Below are 18,156 nucleotides of genomic sequence, written 5' to 3'. Positions count from 1 at the left end.
TTCAGAGGAGAAGCCAAGAACCAAGGCTGTAAAGGGAGGGAGAGGACCCTGGGCTCCTTAGAAGGCTTGGTGCTATATTCTGGTGGCATTCAAGCATAAATTGAAAGCTGAGGCAAAGAAAAAAGGCACAGGCACTTATACATGCCTTGTGGAGCCCTTACGGCAGAGGTGGAGCTCTAGGAAGGCGTGAGCATAAAGCACTGGAGTGACCTGGGGCTCGGCACTGCTTCTGGAGGTGTAGGGCAGCTGGTCTTCCCCATCCCACTTCCAAAAAGGGGCAAAGAAAGCCTGTGCTATGAAACCAAGACCAGGAGGCTTAGCCGAGTCACCCACTGGTTGTTAGTTGTTCACTGCGCCCAAAGAGGTGCTTTGAGACTGATGAAAGGGAGGGTGCTTCTGAGATACCCCCATAAATCTCAGCCTGGGCTGTTGTCACGACAGCAGGGACCTTCTGGGGCCAAGCCAGGGCAGGCTCCCAGAGAATTTGGCCTTGAGCATGCCAACGAGGAAAGCTGTCGCAAGGCAGCAGCGATGCACCCACTGAGATCCAAGGACAATGAAAATATACAGACCCAGCACAGTTCCCTGCAGTTTACACCACTTTGACAAAACATCTGCTCGCCCGGAATAAAATCCCTCCCCTATTCTATGCAGATACAGTTCCCCCTGAAATAGCAAGAGAAGCTGCTGCATCTGCTCACACCATGGCCAGGCTGCAGCCTCAGGAGGATGAGGCCTTAGCTAAATCAGGCTGAGCTGCCTGCTTTATCTTAGACTCTCCTGTGAATAACTTTTCTTATTACACCTCTTTACACAAGCGCCAAACCCCAAGCAGGCAGGAAAGCCGTCCAAAATTCAGAAGAATTACGACAGAGGCTCAAACATCACGAGGTTTTGGAAAGGTTATTCATTTAGTAAAAAAGTAAATGTGCAAATCAAACTCTCTGGCAGCATTTGTGTGATGATAATCATGCTGATTAAGTGTTCGAGCTTCAGGATATGCTGGGAACGGCACTAGGACCTAGAAAATAACCACCCCATGCTTTTGGAAGACAGCTGCAGGCTCTTCCTGTTCTGCTCTGTAAGTGATCCATCTCCTCTCACAGATCTGTTCATTTTGGATGCAATTGCTCAAAATATGCATTACTTATGGCCATACAGATAAATACAGAGGGGACTAGCAGTTGTGCTGTTAACCCTTCAGATCTCCGTTAGGCCTAGCCGTCCAATGAGGAAGCAAAAGATTCAGAGCCCAGTTTTACCTGCAACTGACTTTGATAAAGCCAAATCAGTTACATTAGCTAAGGGTATTAACCTTAGGAAGTATACTTTTCCTCTCTCCTCTCTACATTTGGCTATGGTCTCCATTACCATTTGCTAATGAGAAAGGTGCTTGTTCTCCTGATTTCTGTGTTGGTGAAGGAAAGGAGAAGCTGATCAAACCAATGGCCTTGATTCACTTCCAGCCTTAAATTTGATATACCATTTTCATCTAACCAGTGCTCTGCAAGCATGTTAGTGAATGTCTGATGTTTAAGGCATAGAGATGAATTCCCAAGGAGTTACGATAGCACAGAAGCAGCAGGAGGAAAGAATCAGGATAGAGAAGATGCTGTTTACCTCAGTCAGCTGCTTTGGGACTTTTCTCCCCTCCTCCTCAAGCATGAATTTCACAACTAAACCACTGAAATGATAAAAACAATAGCTACTTCACAGAGGTGCTACTGAATTATGCAGTCTTGGAGCTCTTGAACAGGAACAAAAAAGTGAAGAATGACTTTTAACCATATAGGAACATATACGCGCTGTGGGCCAGCTATTTGGCTACAGTAAATCGGTGCAGTCTGGCTAAACAAACTTGATTGAACTACCTGGCTTGCTTGATGAGACAGTCCTGCACCAGGCTCCTCAGCCAGCCAGTGTCCCTCTGGGACAGGCTGCAGTAGCCAACGCACAGCTCCGGGCCTGCCCTAATTAACACTAATTGGCACTGACTGCCTTCCACGCTGGGTAATCACACTTTGCAACTGGGACATCAGAGCTTCCCTGTCCTTGCTGCACCCAGTAGAAGTCAAGAACAGCAAAGGACTGAGCCTGACATCTCCTGACACAGTTTTGTGTCTTTTCCATACAAGCTGAAGTGCTCTGCTGCTTCTTTCGAGGGGCAATTTGGACCCAAATGGAAAAATCACTGATTTGAATGTTTTTATTATTGTTGTTCTTACTATTATTCTTACTGTTGTCATTCTGTCCTGCTAGGGAGGTGCTGGGAAAGGAACACCTTCTACAAGAAATCAGTGCAAGCTTTGAGAACCTGGTAACCTATGCCCTCCCCTGGACCTTCCATCATCTTGGCAGCAAGTTTGTGCTAAAGAGTCAAATGCCAATTTAAAAGAAAAAGAAAAAGGAAAAAAAAAAACCAAGAACTGTAACAAGAGAAACTCTGTCTGGTACTTCTTTCCAGCCAAAGAACTCTTTAATAGCGAACTATTAGACAAATCCCAGGCCTGGGGGGTTGTTACAGAGGTTTTGGATTCCTACCAGAATTTTTTTTTGTGTGTCTCCAAACCTGTATTGTCTGAATGCAGCTGAAAAGAAGAATCATTCAGCGTAATCAGAAGTTTTTCCAGTATCATGGAAGTCCCTATTTCTAATGGGATGTGTGATCCTTAATTGTCAAGGGAGCTAACTGTTAAATATAATTTATTAATAAATTGTAAGAAGAGAAGTCTGAAACCTTTGTAATGCAGATTATCAGCTCTGTAGTTAGACCTGAACTGAAATGATAAATTCGAGAAATCAAAATGGTGTTTGCCTGCTTTTTTTCCTCTCTCTTTTTAAAAGGTAGATGACAAAGGAATCTGGCCCCAATCCCCAGTGAAAAAAGCAGCTCTATTATTTTCAGAAAAATAATTTCGAAGGGCAAGTCAATAATAGCAGGATACACACAAAATAAAACCTTTGGAATCTTGTTATTATTATTATTATTATTGTAGGTTCAGATGACTGCAATGTTATTATTTTCTTCTTGCATTACCAGCCAAGAAAACCAATGACAACCACATAAAGCTCTGCAAATCTCAGCAGTTTTGATTCCCACTTACATTACTGGAGCAGCTGTTGTACTCCCAGAGTTTAGCAGGTCAGCTCTGCGTGCGGACTGGCCCACACTGTGCTTTGTCTTCTTGAAAACTTTAGCTTGATTTAAGAGCAGGGTTCATGTACAGCGTACCCTGCAGAACTAAACTAAGCTTATAGTATTAAGCATGTTACCATGTCAGAAGGGGCTCAGTTATGTGCTGGTACCTTATGGCTTATACAGCACGTAGCGCTGGTTCATGCACAGGTAAGAGGAGACTTGTTTTGGTGGTGGCCACCTTCAGTAAAGTATGCAAGGAAGAGGTCTGTTCCATGAACACTCTTTTGCTCTTGCTCCCTCTAAGCTGTTGGTTTCCAACAGCACAAAAAATGCAAGGGGAAAGTCAGCTGAAACCACAGAGTCCTGCCCATCTATGAGTCAGGAGCATTTACCCACCTTCCCACCACCATGATCATGGGGCAGCAACGTCAAAGCTTAAAAGCACCTCTCCCAAAACATGAATAAACCTGTGCTGACCGTGAGCGGGTTGTCTTGCCTGGTGTGGTGTCTTGTGGGGAGGGAGTTGCGCTGCTCTCTTACCCCATCACAGATGATGAGCAATGCTGGTGGCCACCAAGAACTACTCACACGAGAATACAGCTATCTTAGTTTATATCAGGCTAAACAAACCGAGTGGCAGCATACCAAAACTGCTGCAATGAGCTAAACAAAATTTTTAAAAATGCATTTTTTCCATGGAATAGCAGGGACTGATCCTTCATAATCCCAGACGTTGGAGTATCCTAGCAGGAGCACATGAAACCATTCCGACCGAGAGGAAGCATTCAGTGCATTTTGGACTGCGTGAGTGCAGGTGTGAATGCCTACACAAAGTGCGGATTTACCGCAATCCACTAGAGACTGTCATATTTAAAGAAGGAATTTACATTAACAATTTCAATATGATTTCATGTTTGCTTCACGCACAATTTGACTGAATACACTGGTACATTCCTCCATATGTTAACATGCTTAAACCCAGACAGCTTGACTTGATTACAAACTGACTTATGCCGAAACACGTAAAGATGGTCACCTGCCCATGGAAAACATGGACATTCAGTGTTTCCGTTGCTCCATGGAAGATAATAACATTTTACTTCTGTCCTTTTCCACTTTCTTCCATGTGTGTTTGATTTCCTTCACAGCCACCAGTAAATATGGGAACAGCTCAAATTGTGTGAGATGTTATTGCACCTCCTCTGCTGACTGAATGGTTACTCTTGGAACAAGAGGACACCAAGCTACGTGAGTCCCAACCACTGCAGTCTGATTTAACTGAATTTAACCTCTCCAACAAACCAGATGATTTAAAATTAAAAACCAAACCAAACCACCATTTGCAATGCTGAAGATGCTGACCACATCAGGCAGATATAATCTGATTCAAGGACTTGTTAGCTATATCAGATTTACTCCTAGACAAGAGTTTGAGCCCACGGATAGTAAAAATTTCAAAGCCAAATCTGTTTTCACTCAAGTTAATTTTCCCTTGCCTTCAATACAACAGGGAAAAGAAAGCTAAAAACAAACCAAGCGAAGCATGGGAGCCAGGATATCTGTCAATGCTTCCACAGTACTAAGATGCGTCCCCTCTACGTTTTCACCCTGTCATTGCTTAGGCTTTAACAGTGACCATGGCTCTTCTCCTGGTGCCAGAGGTCAGGGATGTCCTTTGAAGCTGTTAGTTTCCTTTCTGCAATCAAAGAGGCCGCTGTTGAGCAAGACTTGCTACTTAAAGAACTAATAAAACAGCTCTAGCAGACACCAAGGAGTGAATTCATTTTTACCAGGTCCAGAGAGGTGTCTCTGGAGGAGGAGAGAAGAAAGCACAGGAAGGTGTGAGCGTTGGGTGGCCTCGATAGCAGGATAACGCCTCTTGAAATCCCCAGAGAAGGGAGGTGGCTCTGCAGCCCATTCACCTGTGTAAGCAGTTAGTAGAGATTCATCTGAGCTACGACAACATCAAACATGCCAACAGTGGATCAGTAGGCAATTTCCTCCTCACCCTCACTATATGTACATGTACTGGGTGGTATAGCAATGCAAAAGTACTGCAGTTGCTCCGATATCTTCCAAGGATTCATTTGAAAGAGCTATTCCATCAAATTATCCAGCTACAGAGAAAGGACATTCGTGTATGCAGGCATTCTGGCAGGAGCTATTTGCTTTGGGGCCAGATGTAATTCAAAGTTATTCTGAATATTACACTGCAGCAGCCTGGCCAAGCCCAGTAATGCTGATTATTAGGGCTTTCCTGGTTTTCCAGATGGAGCTAATTTCATTTAGTTCTCTCTCTGGTAATTAGTAACTTGTCCCTTTTGTTCATTTGTGAATCTTTGTTTTATCTCTAGCATTTTGTAGAATATTTTCCAATTTACTTAATCCATTGCTTGCCTCCTTGGTGCACGTAGCAGAACTCATTCAGCCATACAGTTTAATGATATACAGCTCAAATCTCTGCTGCACAATCTCACATCCACTTCACATCAAGCTGGCATTTTTGTCATTTATATTTTATATATTATAAACTCACAAATCACACCATTTCATACTAGAGCCATGTCAATAATCTTTTTTAAAAAAAACAACTAACCACTAGCAAACATATGGGATCTGTACGTTCTGTCCTTTAAACAAGTGCTGATTTAGCAAGGAGGGGGAGGGAAAAGGAAGAGGAGAGCCACATCCCCCCGCTGCCAACGCAATGCATGTTCCTGCAGCATCAGTGTTTGGATTAGGCCCGTGGCCACCCTACTTAGGTTTCAAATCAAGAGAAAGTAGTTGGAATTCAATTCCCCGCTGCCAGTTTTTAGCGATATTAGACTTCTGCATACAGAGGATTTTTTAATATAGTGTTCACACGAGACTAGCTCTTTGCATTGAGAGTGTGTTCATAAATAGGATATCAGATGTTAATAAATGATGAGTGTTTAGTCTGTAGGCATATTACGGACATGCGTAAAATGTGCTATAGGTGGCTAAATGCTAGCTGGTTACAAACAGGGTTCCACGCAACAGCACAGATTAACCAGACTGCCTTTTTTGTGCTTTTAACTCCTAGCACGCAGCAGGGTTCAGTCCGGGTTCCTAAGTGCTTCCACAATTTAAATAACAAATATTAATCTACTAGAACATATAAACAAACAATGAGTTTAAAGTGTATAGCTGAAGTGGGCTTGCACACAGTAGCTGTATGTTGGAGTCAGCCTGTACATCTGTGTGTACATGCACAGTCCCACGTATCCCATTAAGGACGGGGAGGGATGTCAGCGGGTCCCTCTAAGGGCTGGTCTGCACGGAGGGAGGTTGAACCACTGAACGCTGGAAGCCATACAGCAGAATATCTGCGATATCACAGGTCTGACCCCAACATTAGTGGGACAGTCACCTCCCCTGGTTGTGCGCACCAAGTGTCGAGAACCCCAGGTGTGTGGATTTCTGGGCTTACGCTGTTGTTCTGAGTGGAATGTGAGTGGGTGGTTGTTCTTTATTTTCTTTTCTTTTGTCCTCCAACTACTTAGACCATCTGGGATTCCAGTTAGTGTCTATTTTAAAGCCTTTGTTTCTTTATCCTTCATGCTGCACCGTGACATTGAACGTGCTTCAAATGAATGAAAAGCCTCCTTTAAAGCTAGTCACAATTCAATGCTTGTCTTTCTTTGGGACCACATTTGGATTTTTTAACAGATTAATGGCCAGAAGGTCGCAACAGAGAGCAATGCATATGACTGAATATCAACTTTTAATAGAGTGCATTGAGCTCAGGAGCTGATTAGAGCCTTCATGAAGCAAAAGCAACGCTAATCCTGGAAGGTCTCCTAAAATCTTTCGTAAGCTGCCTTTAATTAAAAGAAAATGAAATACACAAGAGTTGATGCACGAGTTGTACATTTGTGCATCCCACTCAATGAATGAATCATTTCCCTGCCTTCTTCTCTGATACAGAAATACCTTGCAATCCATTAAAGATGCTTAAATATTTTTCTGGCTCCAATGGACCACATGTCACCACAAGCCACCCAGGACACGGCCACTGAAGTCCAGAGCTGATCTGGTGGAACTATAGTGCTTCTGCAATGGTTTGAGTAGAGGATGACATCCAGACTGTCGGCTGTCCACAAAAGGACATAATTGCTTGTATCACTGCTAAGGCAAACATCACCCAAACTATTGTTAAATCCATAAAGTAGAAATTTTTTGTATTACCATACTCCCCATAACACGTATATGGCATATGTGCATCTGGGGCAAATCTCAGTTGACACAACTCTACCAACGGTACCACTTCATCACAGGAACAGCACGTGTCCTTCTCACACAGGCACAGGCCCAGTTGTTACCAGTTGCCTTAGTCCTGTTCCTGGTGGAGAGCCACAGGGAACCAAGAAGCTCTAACCGGGAAGATGAACTACAAGGCGGATGAGTGTGAATTGATCGAATGGCAGCCAGATCCGGTGTCAGACCAGGATGCAGTACAGGACCAACCAGCCCCCTGCGCTGGCACAGAGCATGGACCCCTGCTCCTCCCGATCTCTCTGCGAAGGGCAGGATCCCACTGCAGACCCGCAAAGCAGAGCAGCCCCGAAAGCACACGTGCCTTGTGCTCCAGTGTGCTGGGGACTTGTCAGCCTCGCTCACGTCCCTTCAAAGGGCTGGGGACAGTGGTTAGATCAGCAGCAGCCTTCCCACTGGATTAACACAGAGATTTGCAGCTCTGCCTGCACCATGCCCGTGCCTGTCAGGATCCATCAGACAGCCAAGCCTTAACAGCTAATAGAATAACGGAGTAAAAAAGAATAAAATTACCCCTTTCTGAAATAGCCAGAAACACTCTTAGCTAATACTGAACACAGCTTACGATCTTACAGAGAGGAGGCTGCCTGACTTTTGGGCACTGAATGCAAGGGGAAGCACCCAGGCTGTAGTGGATGGTCCGTAGCTGAATGGGCAGAGCTGTTCCCATCCCAGCTGCCAAGCATCAAACGAGGTTCGGGGGCACCAAAACAACTGGGATAGACTGGGAGCACCGAAGGGGCAGAATGATGGGAAGAGGGTTGTGCAGAAAGTGACAGTGTTGTGGCTGGTTTTCTTTGCTGCCATCCCCTCAAAATGTCATTGTCAGCTGAAGGGCTTATGAATCAGGGAGCAAGAAGATTGTTCAGGTTTTGTGCCTTCAGGGAATTTTTTTTTAATATATTTTTTAATGTGTGCTGATCTAAGGTCACAGTAACTCAGGATGAATGATCTCTATCACCCTTGCATCCAGACCAGCATGTCGTGCTCAGACAGACCCTGCAAGTCGGTCAGATCCTGACATGATCCTCACACGGCACAAGCAGACCGTTCGACGGCTGTGCGCCTGTGCTTACAACGCACGTGTGCAGCAACGTGATCCCCCTCCAGGCATCAAGAGTCAGCTGGGTCCATCACATGGTGGGGCAGAGTGAACATGTGTCAGACCACAAACGCACCGGGGAGCATGTTCCCGGATCTGCTTGTCACCACCAGCTCTGGCCCATCACCCCCATGTCCTACTTATAAGTCACTGCAGAACAAAAAGGCAAATTCATAGCACGTAAATCAAGCTTAGAAAGGTTGCAAGTCCATTCCCTCTTGAACTCATGCAAGTGATGGAAAAGAAGTACTTAGAGCCAAAAGCTGGTGTTTAACAATTTATTCCATGGGTGTCAGTGATTGGGAAGAAGGGCGATGCCCGGCCTCTGCAGGCCATCGCTGGTAGGATGAAAGCTCAGCTAGAAGTAGTTGATGACTCTTCTGATGGACTGGACACTCGCACTGCGTGCCTGCCATGCGTTGAAGCTGCTGAACTCGCCCCGCTCCACCACGTACATACGGCCTCGGTAGTTGGGCTCCTCATACAGCACCCACCTGAGCAGAAAGGGAGGGTTACTTGGGTCCCAACAATGTGGTCATGCGAGGTGGCCTCGTGCCCACATTGAGTGGCTGCATTTAGGCACTGCAGTACTGCAAAATACTGGGGCCCGATGGTCCCTCTGCAGTCCCGGTCCCATCCTGTGCACAGAAATGCCCCCAGTGGAGTTAACTGCTGGTGCTTCCCCCCGTTTCCAGCGTAGCCTGGCAATTATCCACAGCCAGATTGGACCTTGCCTTTAGAAGAAGTTGTTTTGGGTTACACCAGCGACGAAGCCTGGGACCAGGGGCTCCCCGCTTCACATTGCTGTAGGAATGGATCTCTCTGAGCTTCACCATGTGCAACAGAAACAATTTAATAGCATTTGATAGTGCTAAAGAAGGACATGAATCCCCTCAGCCCCTGGATAAACCCATTTTGGACTGTAAGGAGAAATATGCATCACTTGAAGGATGTTCTACCTCTTTGAACTGACTCGTTAGCTATGATGGGAACCATATTTAATGATTTCTCTCTTTGCTAGTAATTCTCAATGGCCTCTCTTTGATGCTTTCCAACAGAGAGCAGGACTTGGCTTGTCTATCTTCACTTTATCTCTACCTCCAGAGTTAACTACAACTTTCCCTTGGAATACAGTCAAGCAGATACAACACTCAACAGCCTTGGTGACTTTGGCATGCCTGACTTCTTCACCTAGCTTGGCTACGTCTTTCTCCATTGGCATGTCTCTTGGCATGTCTTTCTCCATTTGAAGGTCTTCAAGCCAGGAGCAATTCTGATGGTCAAGAGGGACAAATTTTGTGGCTTTTCTCTCCCTTCATCCCTTTAGTACACACTGTGCCATGATCTTAATGTGGCCACAAGTGTCACCTCTTTCCTCTATTTAAATCTCCCATGCTTTTTAACCAAGTTTTGCCATCGCTCTGATAGTTTTACAGTCAGGTTTCCACCCCATCATTGCTGAACTGCCCATCTCTGCCTCATTCTTCTCTTTCCAACTTTTTAAAGGATTTTATAAGGTTCTCTGCTGCTTGTCCCATCTATTGACTCAGCAATGACAACAGAGCACAAATGCAATCTTCCAAATCATTTGGTTTCTGTGGTCTGTCTCTTGCCAGGAATTCAACTGTGACATCTGGGTTGGGACCTACTGTACGTGGGATTTCCAGGGAGAAACTCCTTTAAGGACTAGATGGGTGAAAAACTGCTTGCCCTCCAGGGTCAGACAACAGCTGGTGAACTCAGATCAGTCTGATCCAGAGCAAAAAGCTGGAGTCCTAGGAAAAAGGCTGTTTATAAAACCAGCCACCCACGGGCATTATTTAAAAAAAAAAAAAAAAAAAGAAAAAGGTTAGGGCATTTAGTTGAGCCACCTTACAGAGTCCTTGACATATTTGGATTTATTTTGTGTTTCTGAGGGGACACCAGGTGGGACTGTGGTGGGCTCCTTCTCCCATCTGCCTGTGCACTGATACGACCGGCACGTTGAACGCATGCCTGCCCGGTGCCCCTCTCCACCCTGCTGCCTGCGCTTGCACAACCCTTTTCTGCAGCATCACTGCAATGTGCTCAGCCAAGACATTTGGATCCCGAGCGTTTCCTGCAAACAAACAAGTTCATTCTTTGGCACTTTTTGCAGCCGGTTTATATCCAAACCAGAATTACAAAGTCATCTTCAGACTTTTCCTTCGAAGCTCACTTTGCAGCGTGTGGAGAAGGCTGCCCGCCGCTCGTGTGAGTGTAATGGCACGTTGCTCCAAAGCCGTGTCCCCCCCATCACATATCCTGATGTGCACTGTCAGAGAGTGTGCTCAGCTCTTCAGCTTAATTAAGAACAATTTATAAAATTATCCTCCTCTAGGTATATCCCAGCCTTGTTCATAAGGCACGCATGGCTTTCTTCCTTTTCTACCCCATCCCTTCAGCTTATATGCACCTTTCCATCGTTTTGGGCCTCTTTCTCCATCAGTTCACCATCCCTCCCTCAAGCACTCCTGAAAAGAGCTCCCGATCCTATTTTCTGCACCTTCTAATCACTCCCTCCTGCTGAGACTACCTAACGTTATTGAAAATACTGCATGATGGTAGGGCAGGGATGGTCACAGGGCCTTGCTGGCCCACCAGGACAGGGTGGTTCTTCCAGCTCTGCTCCAGGGTATCTTTCAACAACTGGTGGACCCTGGGGAATAGTGCAGGGGGTAGAGCAGCCCCCCATAGTCAGTCTTTCCCAAGACCTCTGCGTTTCTCTCCAGACACATGGCTGATGTGTCTGCGCAGTCACATGAAGGGAATGGGACAGGCCTTGGGGTAGATGGAAGCAGACTGCCTGACCTGGTGTGGTGATAAGAACCCACCGGCTTGTCCCTCTGCTTAGGGGAAAGCTGCAAAAAAAAGGAATAAAAGGAATAGCAGAAAGATGGGAGTGAAGTGTATTGGCAGTGCAAGGTGATGAGTGAAGACTTGTATGGCTTACTTAGCTGTTTCTTTATTGCCTAAAATTTACGTTCTCTGAGAGCATCAGTGAGAGAGGAAATCGAGTCAGTCAGGAGCCCAGAAAAAAAAGACGATCCTGTCCTCAAGCCCAGCATGGGAGAGCTGATCCAGGCACATAGCACGCAGCCCTCAAACATCTCAGTGCTGTGTTTCATTAACGCATAAACCCAGAGGACATGGGAATAAAACTCGCATGGAACCAGCGCAAGCCCTGTAAGCCAACACTGGCTGCTCGCAGTGAAAAAAACTAGCAGGGGAGTGCTGCAGCTTCAGCCTGAACCAAGCGGGATGCTTTCAGTGGGGCTCGAGGTCACTCATTCTCCACGTAGGACTCGAGCATTTGCCATGAGCAGCTATCACCTCTGCTGAGAAATAGGTAAAGTTTATTGAGTGGCAACGTTTGGGTACCTGTTCTGGTTGATATTTCACAGCCTGACTGCAGAACATCTACCAAATGCTCATAAATGCTTCACCAGAATAAATGGTTGGTCTGGTTCCTTCAAGTTACATCACTGTAGCTTAGAAAAGCCCTTTTTGGGGTATTCTCTCCCAGACTGTAAAACTAATTCAGCTTTTTAAAGTTGTTATTTCTAAGCAGTCCTCTGTGGAGTGGCTGAGGCACAAGGAGGACAAGAAGCGCACGTCTTCATCTAAAACCAGATGATACCATATGTGATACCGGAGCTGGCTCTGCCTGTGGGACGGGCAAAGCCACTCGCCACGCAAACTGCAACAGCTTCCGAGGAGGCGGTAACATCTCAAAACTGCTCCGAAATAGCAAGCTCATTTCCAGCATGGCTTTAACAGCTTTATCATCAGCCTTTCTGGCTGTGTGGGGTAGCAGTCGCCAGCCCCAAAAGGGCAGCGGGAAAGGTGCTGGACACCCTCAGCCCCACCACGCACCATGCCAAAGGCAGACATTTCTCTCCATTCCCATGTTTCCAGCTGATCCATCATTGCTTCCCGCAGGCACGGCCACCCCCACAAGTGCAGGCAGCAGCTTTTTAACAGCATGTGACACCATCCACGTATTTTGAAGGGAAAGCAAATATTTCTGTATCCAATGGATGTCGCGTTGCAGGAATTAAGGGGGAAAAATCGCAGAGCGAGACTTCAGCAGGCAGGGAGCTTAGGAGGACCCCGCTTTACGCCTGCTTTCAGCATGCACAGGGTAAAACAGACCCGCTTTCAGGCTGAAGATGCGCTGGAGACAGCCTGTGGCTGAAACTCCCCTCGTCCCCAGTGACCCCATCTCCTCCGCTCCCCAAACGGTCGAGGATGGGTCCTGGGAGGGCTTTGCCAGGCTGAGCCCAGCACCAGCTACACCTGCAGCACCTCTGGGGTGACCTGGACTTATATGGTCCATCCAAAGGAGAAAAGCGGTGCCGTAGGGTCCCTTTCTCCTCCCTGGTCTCACCTCTCTGCTGCGGTATCTCCTCCTTCCCTCCCTCCTCCTGCAGCCCAGGGCCAGCAGGTCCCTCTGCACGGTCCTGCCTTTTAATGGCCTTTACAGACCTTTCCACGCACTTGCAACAACCGTCTTCCCGGGGTCTGAATGTAATGCTACAAAACTCAGCGAGTTTCCTCACCATGCTCCTCTCAGTATTTTTTTTTTTTTCTGTTTTTTTTTTTCACTACTCAAAGCCTTTGAGAAGTCATGTAATGTTAATATAAACGGTCTAGGCTCCCATGTGAGGGAAAGCAAGCTCCGCGCCCCTTATATATTTTGCAGGGGAGGGGGAAAATCAATCTGAAAAATTTAAGTGCTTGAAAGTTTCTGGGCAGCTTTCCAATTTCTCAAGCTCCAGGCTCTGCTACAGGGACACGTGTGGTAAATAAGTGGCCCTAAAGCTCTTGCCAGAGCGCTCACAGGCTCTCTCTTGGCTTTATAGTGTTGGTACTCAAATGCCTTTTGCTTCAAATGCTCAGCACTAACAGAGTCCCCCGTGGGCTCCAGCCATTTCTTCCCATCGGGAGCTGGTAGCTCTGCTCCTTCGTTTTAATGAACTGCCACTGCCTGATCGTAAGCCTGTTTTTTTGGAAGAGGAGAGGTCTCAGTTGAACCAGAAAGGGTCCTGCAGGACACTTGCTGTCAGGATGTCACGAGCTTGGATGGCAACAACCTTTTTCCCGTTCTGGGAAAAAATTGCTTTTGGACAGAAACGGTCCAACATCCCACGCTGGGTGCAGGTGACATGCGCAATATCCAGTCCAGGACAGGCGGAGAAAAACATTTCTGCGCTCCCCCCTCTGCAGGGGTTCCCCTCTGCCCCGTACCTCACTCCAGCCACCCTCTGCCTGGCTCTGGGAGGATTTTACGGCATGCCCCAGCTCCCAGCACACTTGCAGTGAAAATGCAATTGTGGGCCAGAGGAAAGGGGAGATGGCCAGATAACAACCCATCTCACAACAAGAGGAAAAAAAACACCATAAAAAGGACTGACACCGTCGAGAAAATGCAAATTGCCACCCAACAGCAAGAAAAAGGCAAAGCTGCTGTCCTGCCGAGGCTTTCGGGAGCATCTGCGGGGGCAGGAGGATGGGGCTGAGCATCAGTAACGCGCCTGCAAAGCGGGTTCACGAGGCACCGAGGGTGACCAAAAACCCCCACTGGGGTGGCTGTGCATCACCACCGCAGTTGCCCCTGCCTTTCAGAGGCAGGATTTAATTTTAAGGTGAGACGCCGCTGCCTCATTTTTGCTGTCCAAGGAGGAGGTTTCTGGTGTTGCAGCAAGCCTTGCTGAAGCCACTTGCAAAGCAAAAGCCCTGACCTGCATCACCCGGAGCCATCCATCTGCCCTCCCGGAAAGCCTCTGTGCAGATTTTAAAAAGGTATTTGGAAACACGCACAGAAATGTTTAAAAGAAATAAAGAAGCAGCTGGTTTTAGGCTTCTTGTTTCATACATCTTAAAAAGGTGTCTCAGAGCTCTTGTAGCTTGTGCTTAGCTGCCACCCTCCAAAAATCATGACCCTTTGAAGCAGCTCTCAATTGGCAGGCACCAAAGTTTATCTTTAAGCCATAGGCTTAACTCACATTTTTAGGCTTTCTCCAAGTCCCCCCAGCATCGACAGGCTTTTCCACGATGGGGGAAGTCTCTGCAGCTGCCTCGCTCCCCTGCGGTGCTGGGTACAAAGGACGCGGGGCAGGGAGCACCGCAGCGGCTGCGTGCCGGGACACGCGCGGTTACTTACGCGCCGTCACCGTACACTTTGAGGGCGTTGATGCAGGTCTTGTCCCAGCCTTGTCCCTGCAGGAAGGAGCAATCTTCCGTCAGCTCCAGGCTGGGACCGCTAAAATGGCTCCCCTCAAATATTTCAATCCTGTAATGCTCGCCGTGCTGGGGACAAAGGGATTTGAGTCAACCAAAAAAAAAAAAATGCAGCAAATTATTTCCCTGGCTTTTATAAGACAAAGAGGAAGACCAAAGGGTGCTTCGGAAGGGGAATGTGAAAAGCCGTCCAACACCACCAGTGCCAGCACGCACAAACTCATGCCACATCCCAGCACACTGCGCCAACCAGAAAAGCAGCCAGAAAACCCTCGACTCTGCACCCGGCTGCACCTTCCTACAACTGCCGTCCACGTGCAAACACCTCGCTCGTGGGATGCGTTGTGCTCAGGCACACATAACCCCTCACCCATCCGCAGATGCCCCCCACCGGCCCACAAACTCTCTGTCCCAAATACAGCATCAGCTACAGCCCTGGCTCTCCATGCACTCACGCAGCAAAAGAAGATATATATCCAGAGTGTACAAAGACGTTAGACTATTCCCCCAAAACTAATTTATGTTGCCTCCAGTACCACACATAGCTGCTGTTCCTGATGGGAGATGTTGTGCCTTTCTTTAAGGAAAATAAAAAAAGGGAAAAGAAAAGGAAACTTTCCCAGCTTCATCGTTGCTGCATGAGCCCTCGAGGGTGACACGACATAAATTCCTCCAGGGAGATTTCTGCAGCCTGCGGCATAGGTATGTGGGACAGAGCGAGCTGAAAGGATATTTTTTAAGCTAAATTCAAAGAATACCTAAATGCATTTTTCAAATAAACAATGTCAATGCACAAGAAGGCCGGGCTGCAATGCCAAACCCCACAGCAGGCGGCCGCCGACAGCAGCCAAGTGGATACTGTGCCTGAACAAACATTCCTCCGGGAATCTGCACTGCAGAAATGCCTCAAAGCACTTGCTGGCATCTCACAAGGAAAATCGTGAGCCAGGGAGGGAGGAGCAAATCCTTGTGCCGGCCAGGCTCCAGGGCCCGAGGCAGAGCATCCCTCCATGTACAGACCATGGAGGTGCTTTGGGAAGGACGTTACGGACCTGAAACAAACCCATTGCTGTGCTGAAAAGCAGCTTCAGGGCCAGCGAGAAACCCCACCAGCTCCAAGTGGGTTCATCGTTGCCCCGGGGCTGATGAGTGATAGGAGAGTCAAATGGAAAGACCTAACCCAGATTCATTTTTCTTTGCTACCTTTTAATCTTCCCCATTAAACCTTCCTCCGGGCGATGTTTTTAAAAGCTTCATAAGGGGAGGGCTAGCTAGTATGGGGGAAAAAAAACTGTTTTAGTTTAGGATTACTGGGTTTTTTTTGCAACAGCAGAGAATTCAGCTAAGATTTGCTAGGAGCAGCCCAGCTGCCCCATAGGTCCAGTTCGGAAAGTCCTGGGGCTGCCCGCTCCCCCTCCGGGCACATGGGGAGACCAGGCTGCTGCGGCTCAAACTTGCCTTGGGCAACGACCCTCCTTCTTAATTCCCCTGTGAGTATTTCATAGCGACTCACATTAAAAAAAGAAAAGCACGTGACGCTGGCGGGACCTTGCCACCTCATCTGAAAAAACATGGGAAAATCCCACCCCGTTAAAACCGCTGCGCTGCATGCTATAGGAAGAAGGCGATGTGTATTCTCCCGGACAGGAGGCACGGGAAACCACGACTCGGCTTTGTGGCCTGTGCAGACCGCTCCAAGGGGTGACAAACCTTCCCTGGGAGACTATTTCCTTCTCAACAGGATGTATTATTTCTAAAAAGTGCAGATTTTTATTACACTTATTCACAGGGCTCATAAAAATAGAGCCCAATGGCAGCTCCGTCCCACTGATGCTCTGGCCGGGAGAGCAGAACGCCGGTGGCATCCACTCACCATCCCGACGGGCCGGCAGGAGCCCAGGTGGTCGCTGCGGCCGTTCCAGCGATAGAAATCGGGGTACTCGCCGTGCTCCAGGACGTACTGCTGCCCTCGGAAGTCAGGGTGATCGAAGCAGACCCAAGCCCCGCTCTGGACGCAGATGGAGTTGACCCGGTTGAGGAAACCTCGGTCCTGGAAGCTGCCGCAGCTGCCGCAGACCTCCAGCTTTCTGCCCGTGAAGCATTTGCCTTCGTAAAAAGTGATCTGGGAGGAGGGAGGAGAACGGGCCCGCAGTGAGAAGCAGGGACACGGCCGGACCCCCATTTCGAGCAGACGGGAACCACTTGCAGATGCGTCATTTTAGAATGGTTTGGGGGTTGTTTTTAGCTGCTCTCCAGCAAGAGGAGCACGGCATCACTGGCATTTTTTCCTAAGAACCGTATTTGTTTTTCTGGGAACGCAGCGCATCCCGCATTTACGACACTTCTCGCTACCTCGTGCTCGCTCACACACATTTCCAGCAGGACTGTTTAAACAGGACACTTCAGAAATGCAGCTCCTTCTGCCGCACCCTCCCCGTCCCTGCTACCGAATTTGCTCCTGGTATCATCACTCGTGTGGCATCCACCGGGATATTATCCTAACCTACTCCTTCAACCCGGAGGATGCTCGGCCTCTCTGGCCTCAGACTGAAAGGGAAGCGTTTGGGTCGTTACTTACTTTTCCTGAGTATTGAGACATTTTCTGCTGGCTGCTATCCAAGACCAAAGGCAGAAGCCAAACCAACACCGCGATGGACAGAAACGTTGGACACCCTGCTATATAGCAGCCGGAGGGGCCGGGGGGGGAGACGGGGCTGGTGTCGCGAGGGCTTTTTAACAAAGCAGCGGGAACCGGGGGCTTTACGCTTTCCTGCTTCGTAGGCAGAACCGCCGGTAACGGGGCCTGCTGAGTCCAGGGTTTTGATTTCAGGCAGATGATCTGACAAAAGATTTGCTTGGCAGGGCTTTGGTCGATTAGCAGTGCACATTTACTGCTCCTTTTTGAAGGACTTTTTTTTTTTTCTTCTCTTTTTTCCTTTTTTTTCCTTCCTCCCCTTTTTTTCCTTTTTTTTTCCTTCTCCCCCTTTTTTCCTCTTTTCTTTTTTTCTCCCTTTTTCTTTTTTATTTTCCTTTTTTTTTTCCTTTTTAGAACAGGCAAGAAGTAAATAAGGAACCAGCAGCAGCTCTAACCATGGTGCATAGTTTCTCTACGTTAGGTTTGCTTCTTTTTACTGGTTTTTGCCAGCTTCTTCTCACCTATTGCAGTGTGGCAGCCAAAAGCAAGCATCCTTGGAAGACTCCTCACCAATAACACATTGTATTCCATCCGTCAAAGCAATGATGTCAAAGCTCATTCAACCTTCGAACCTCTTTAAACGGCATCTCCAAAAGCCAAGGACCTAATCCCCTCCGAAGTGCAAAGGTTGGGCTCGCAAACCCACCGAAGTTATTCACGAGC

At 47.6% G+C, this 18,156-nt stretch overlaps 1 protein-coding gene across 1 annotated transcript; it reads right to left on the bottom strand.

Annotated features, from left to right (window-relative positions):
* Positions 1 to 8,895: 8,895 nt before the first annotated feature.
* Positions 8,896 to 18,024, bottom strand: CRYGN (crystallin, gamma N). Its single transcript, XM_009322494.1, has 4 exons — positions 18,004 to 18,024; positions 16,672 to 16,920; positions 14,722 to 14,867; positions 8,896 to 9,031 (listed from the first exon to the last, which is right to left on the bottom strand). Exons 1-4 carry the CDS (start codon positions 18,022 to 18,024, stop codon positions 8,896 to 8,898), a joined length of 552 nt encoding a protein of 183 aa, XP_009320769.1.
* Positions 18,025 to 18,156: the final 132 nt, after the last annotated feature.

Source organism: Pygoscelis adeliae, unplaced genomic scaffold, assembly GCF_000699105.1.
Source record: "Pygoscelis adeliae isolate BGI_AS28 unplaced genomic scaffold, ASM69910v1 Scaffold123, whole genome shotgun sequence".
Classification (NCBI taxonomy): domain Eukaryota; kingdom Metazoa; phylum Chordata; class Aves; order Sphenisciformes; family Spheniscidae; genus Pygoscelis; species Pygoscelis adeliae.
This window is presented reverse-complemented; position numbering and strand designations above follow the sequence as displayed.

Coding starts and splice junctions, on each gene's coding strand:
- CRYGN (XM_009322494.1), bottom strand. CDS start 18,024: ATGGAATACAATGTGTTATTG. Junction 14,868..16,671: donor CCTGCCGGCCCGTCGGGATG/GTGAGTGGATGC, acceptor CTTTGTCCCCAG/CACGGCGAGCATTACAGGAT. Junction 9,032..14,721: donor AAAGTGTACGGTGACGGCGC/GTAAGTAACCGC, acceptor CTTTCTGCTCAG/GTGGGTGCTGTATGAGGAGC.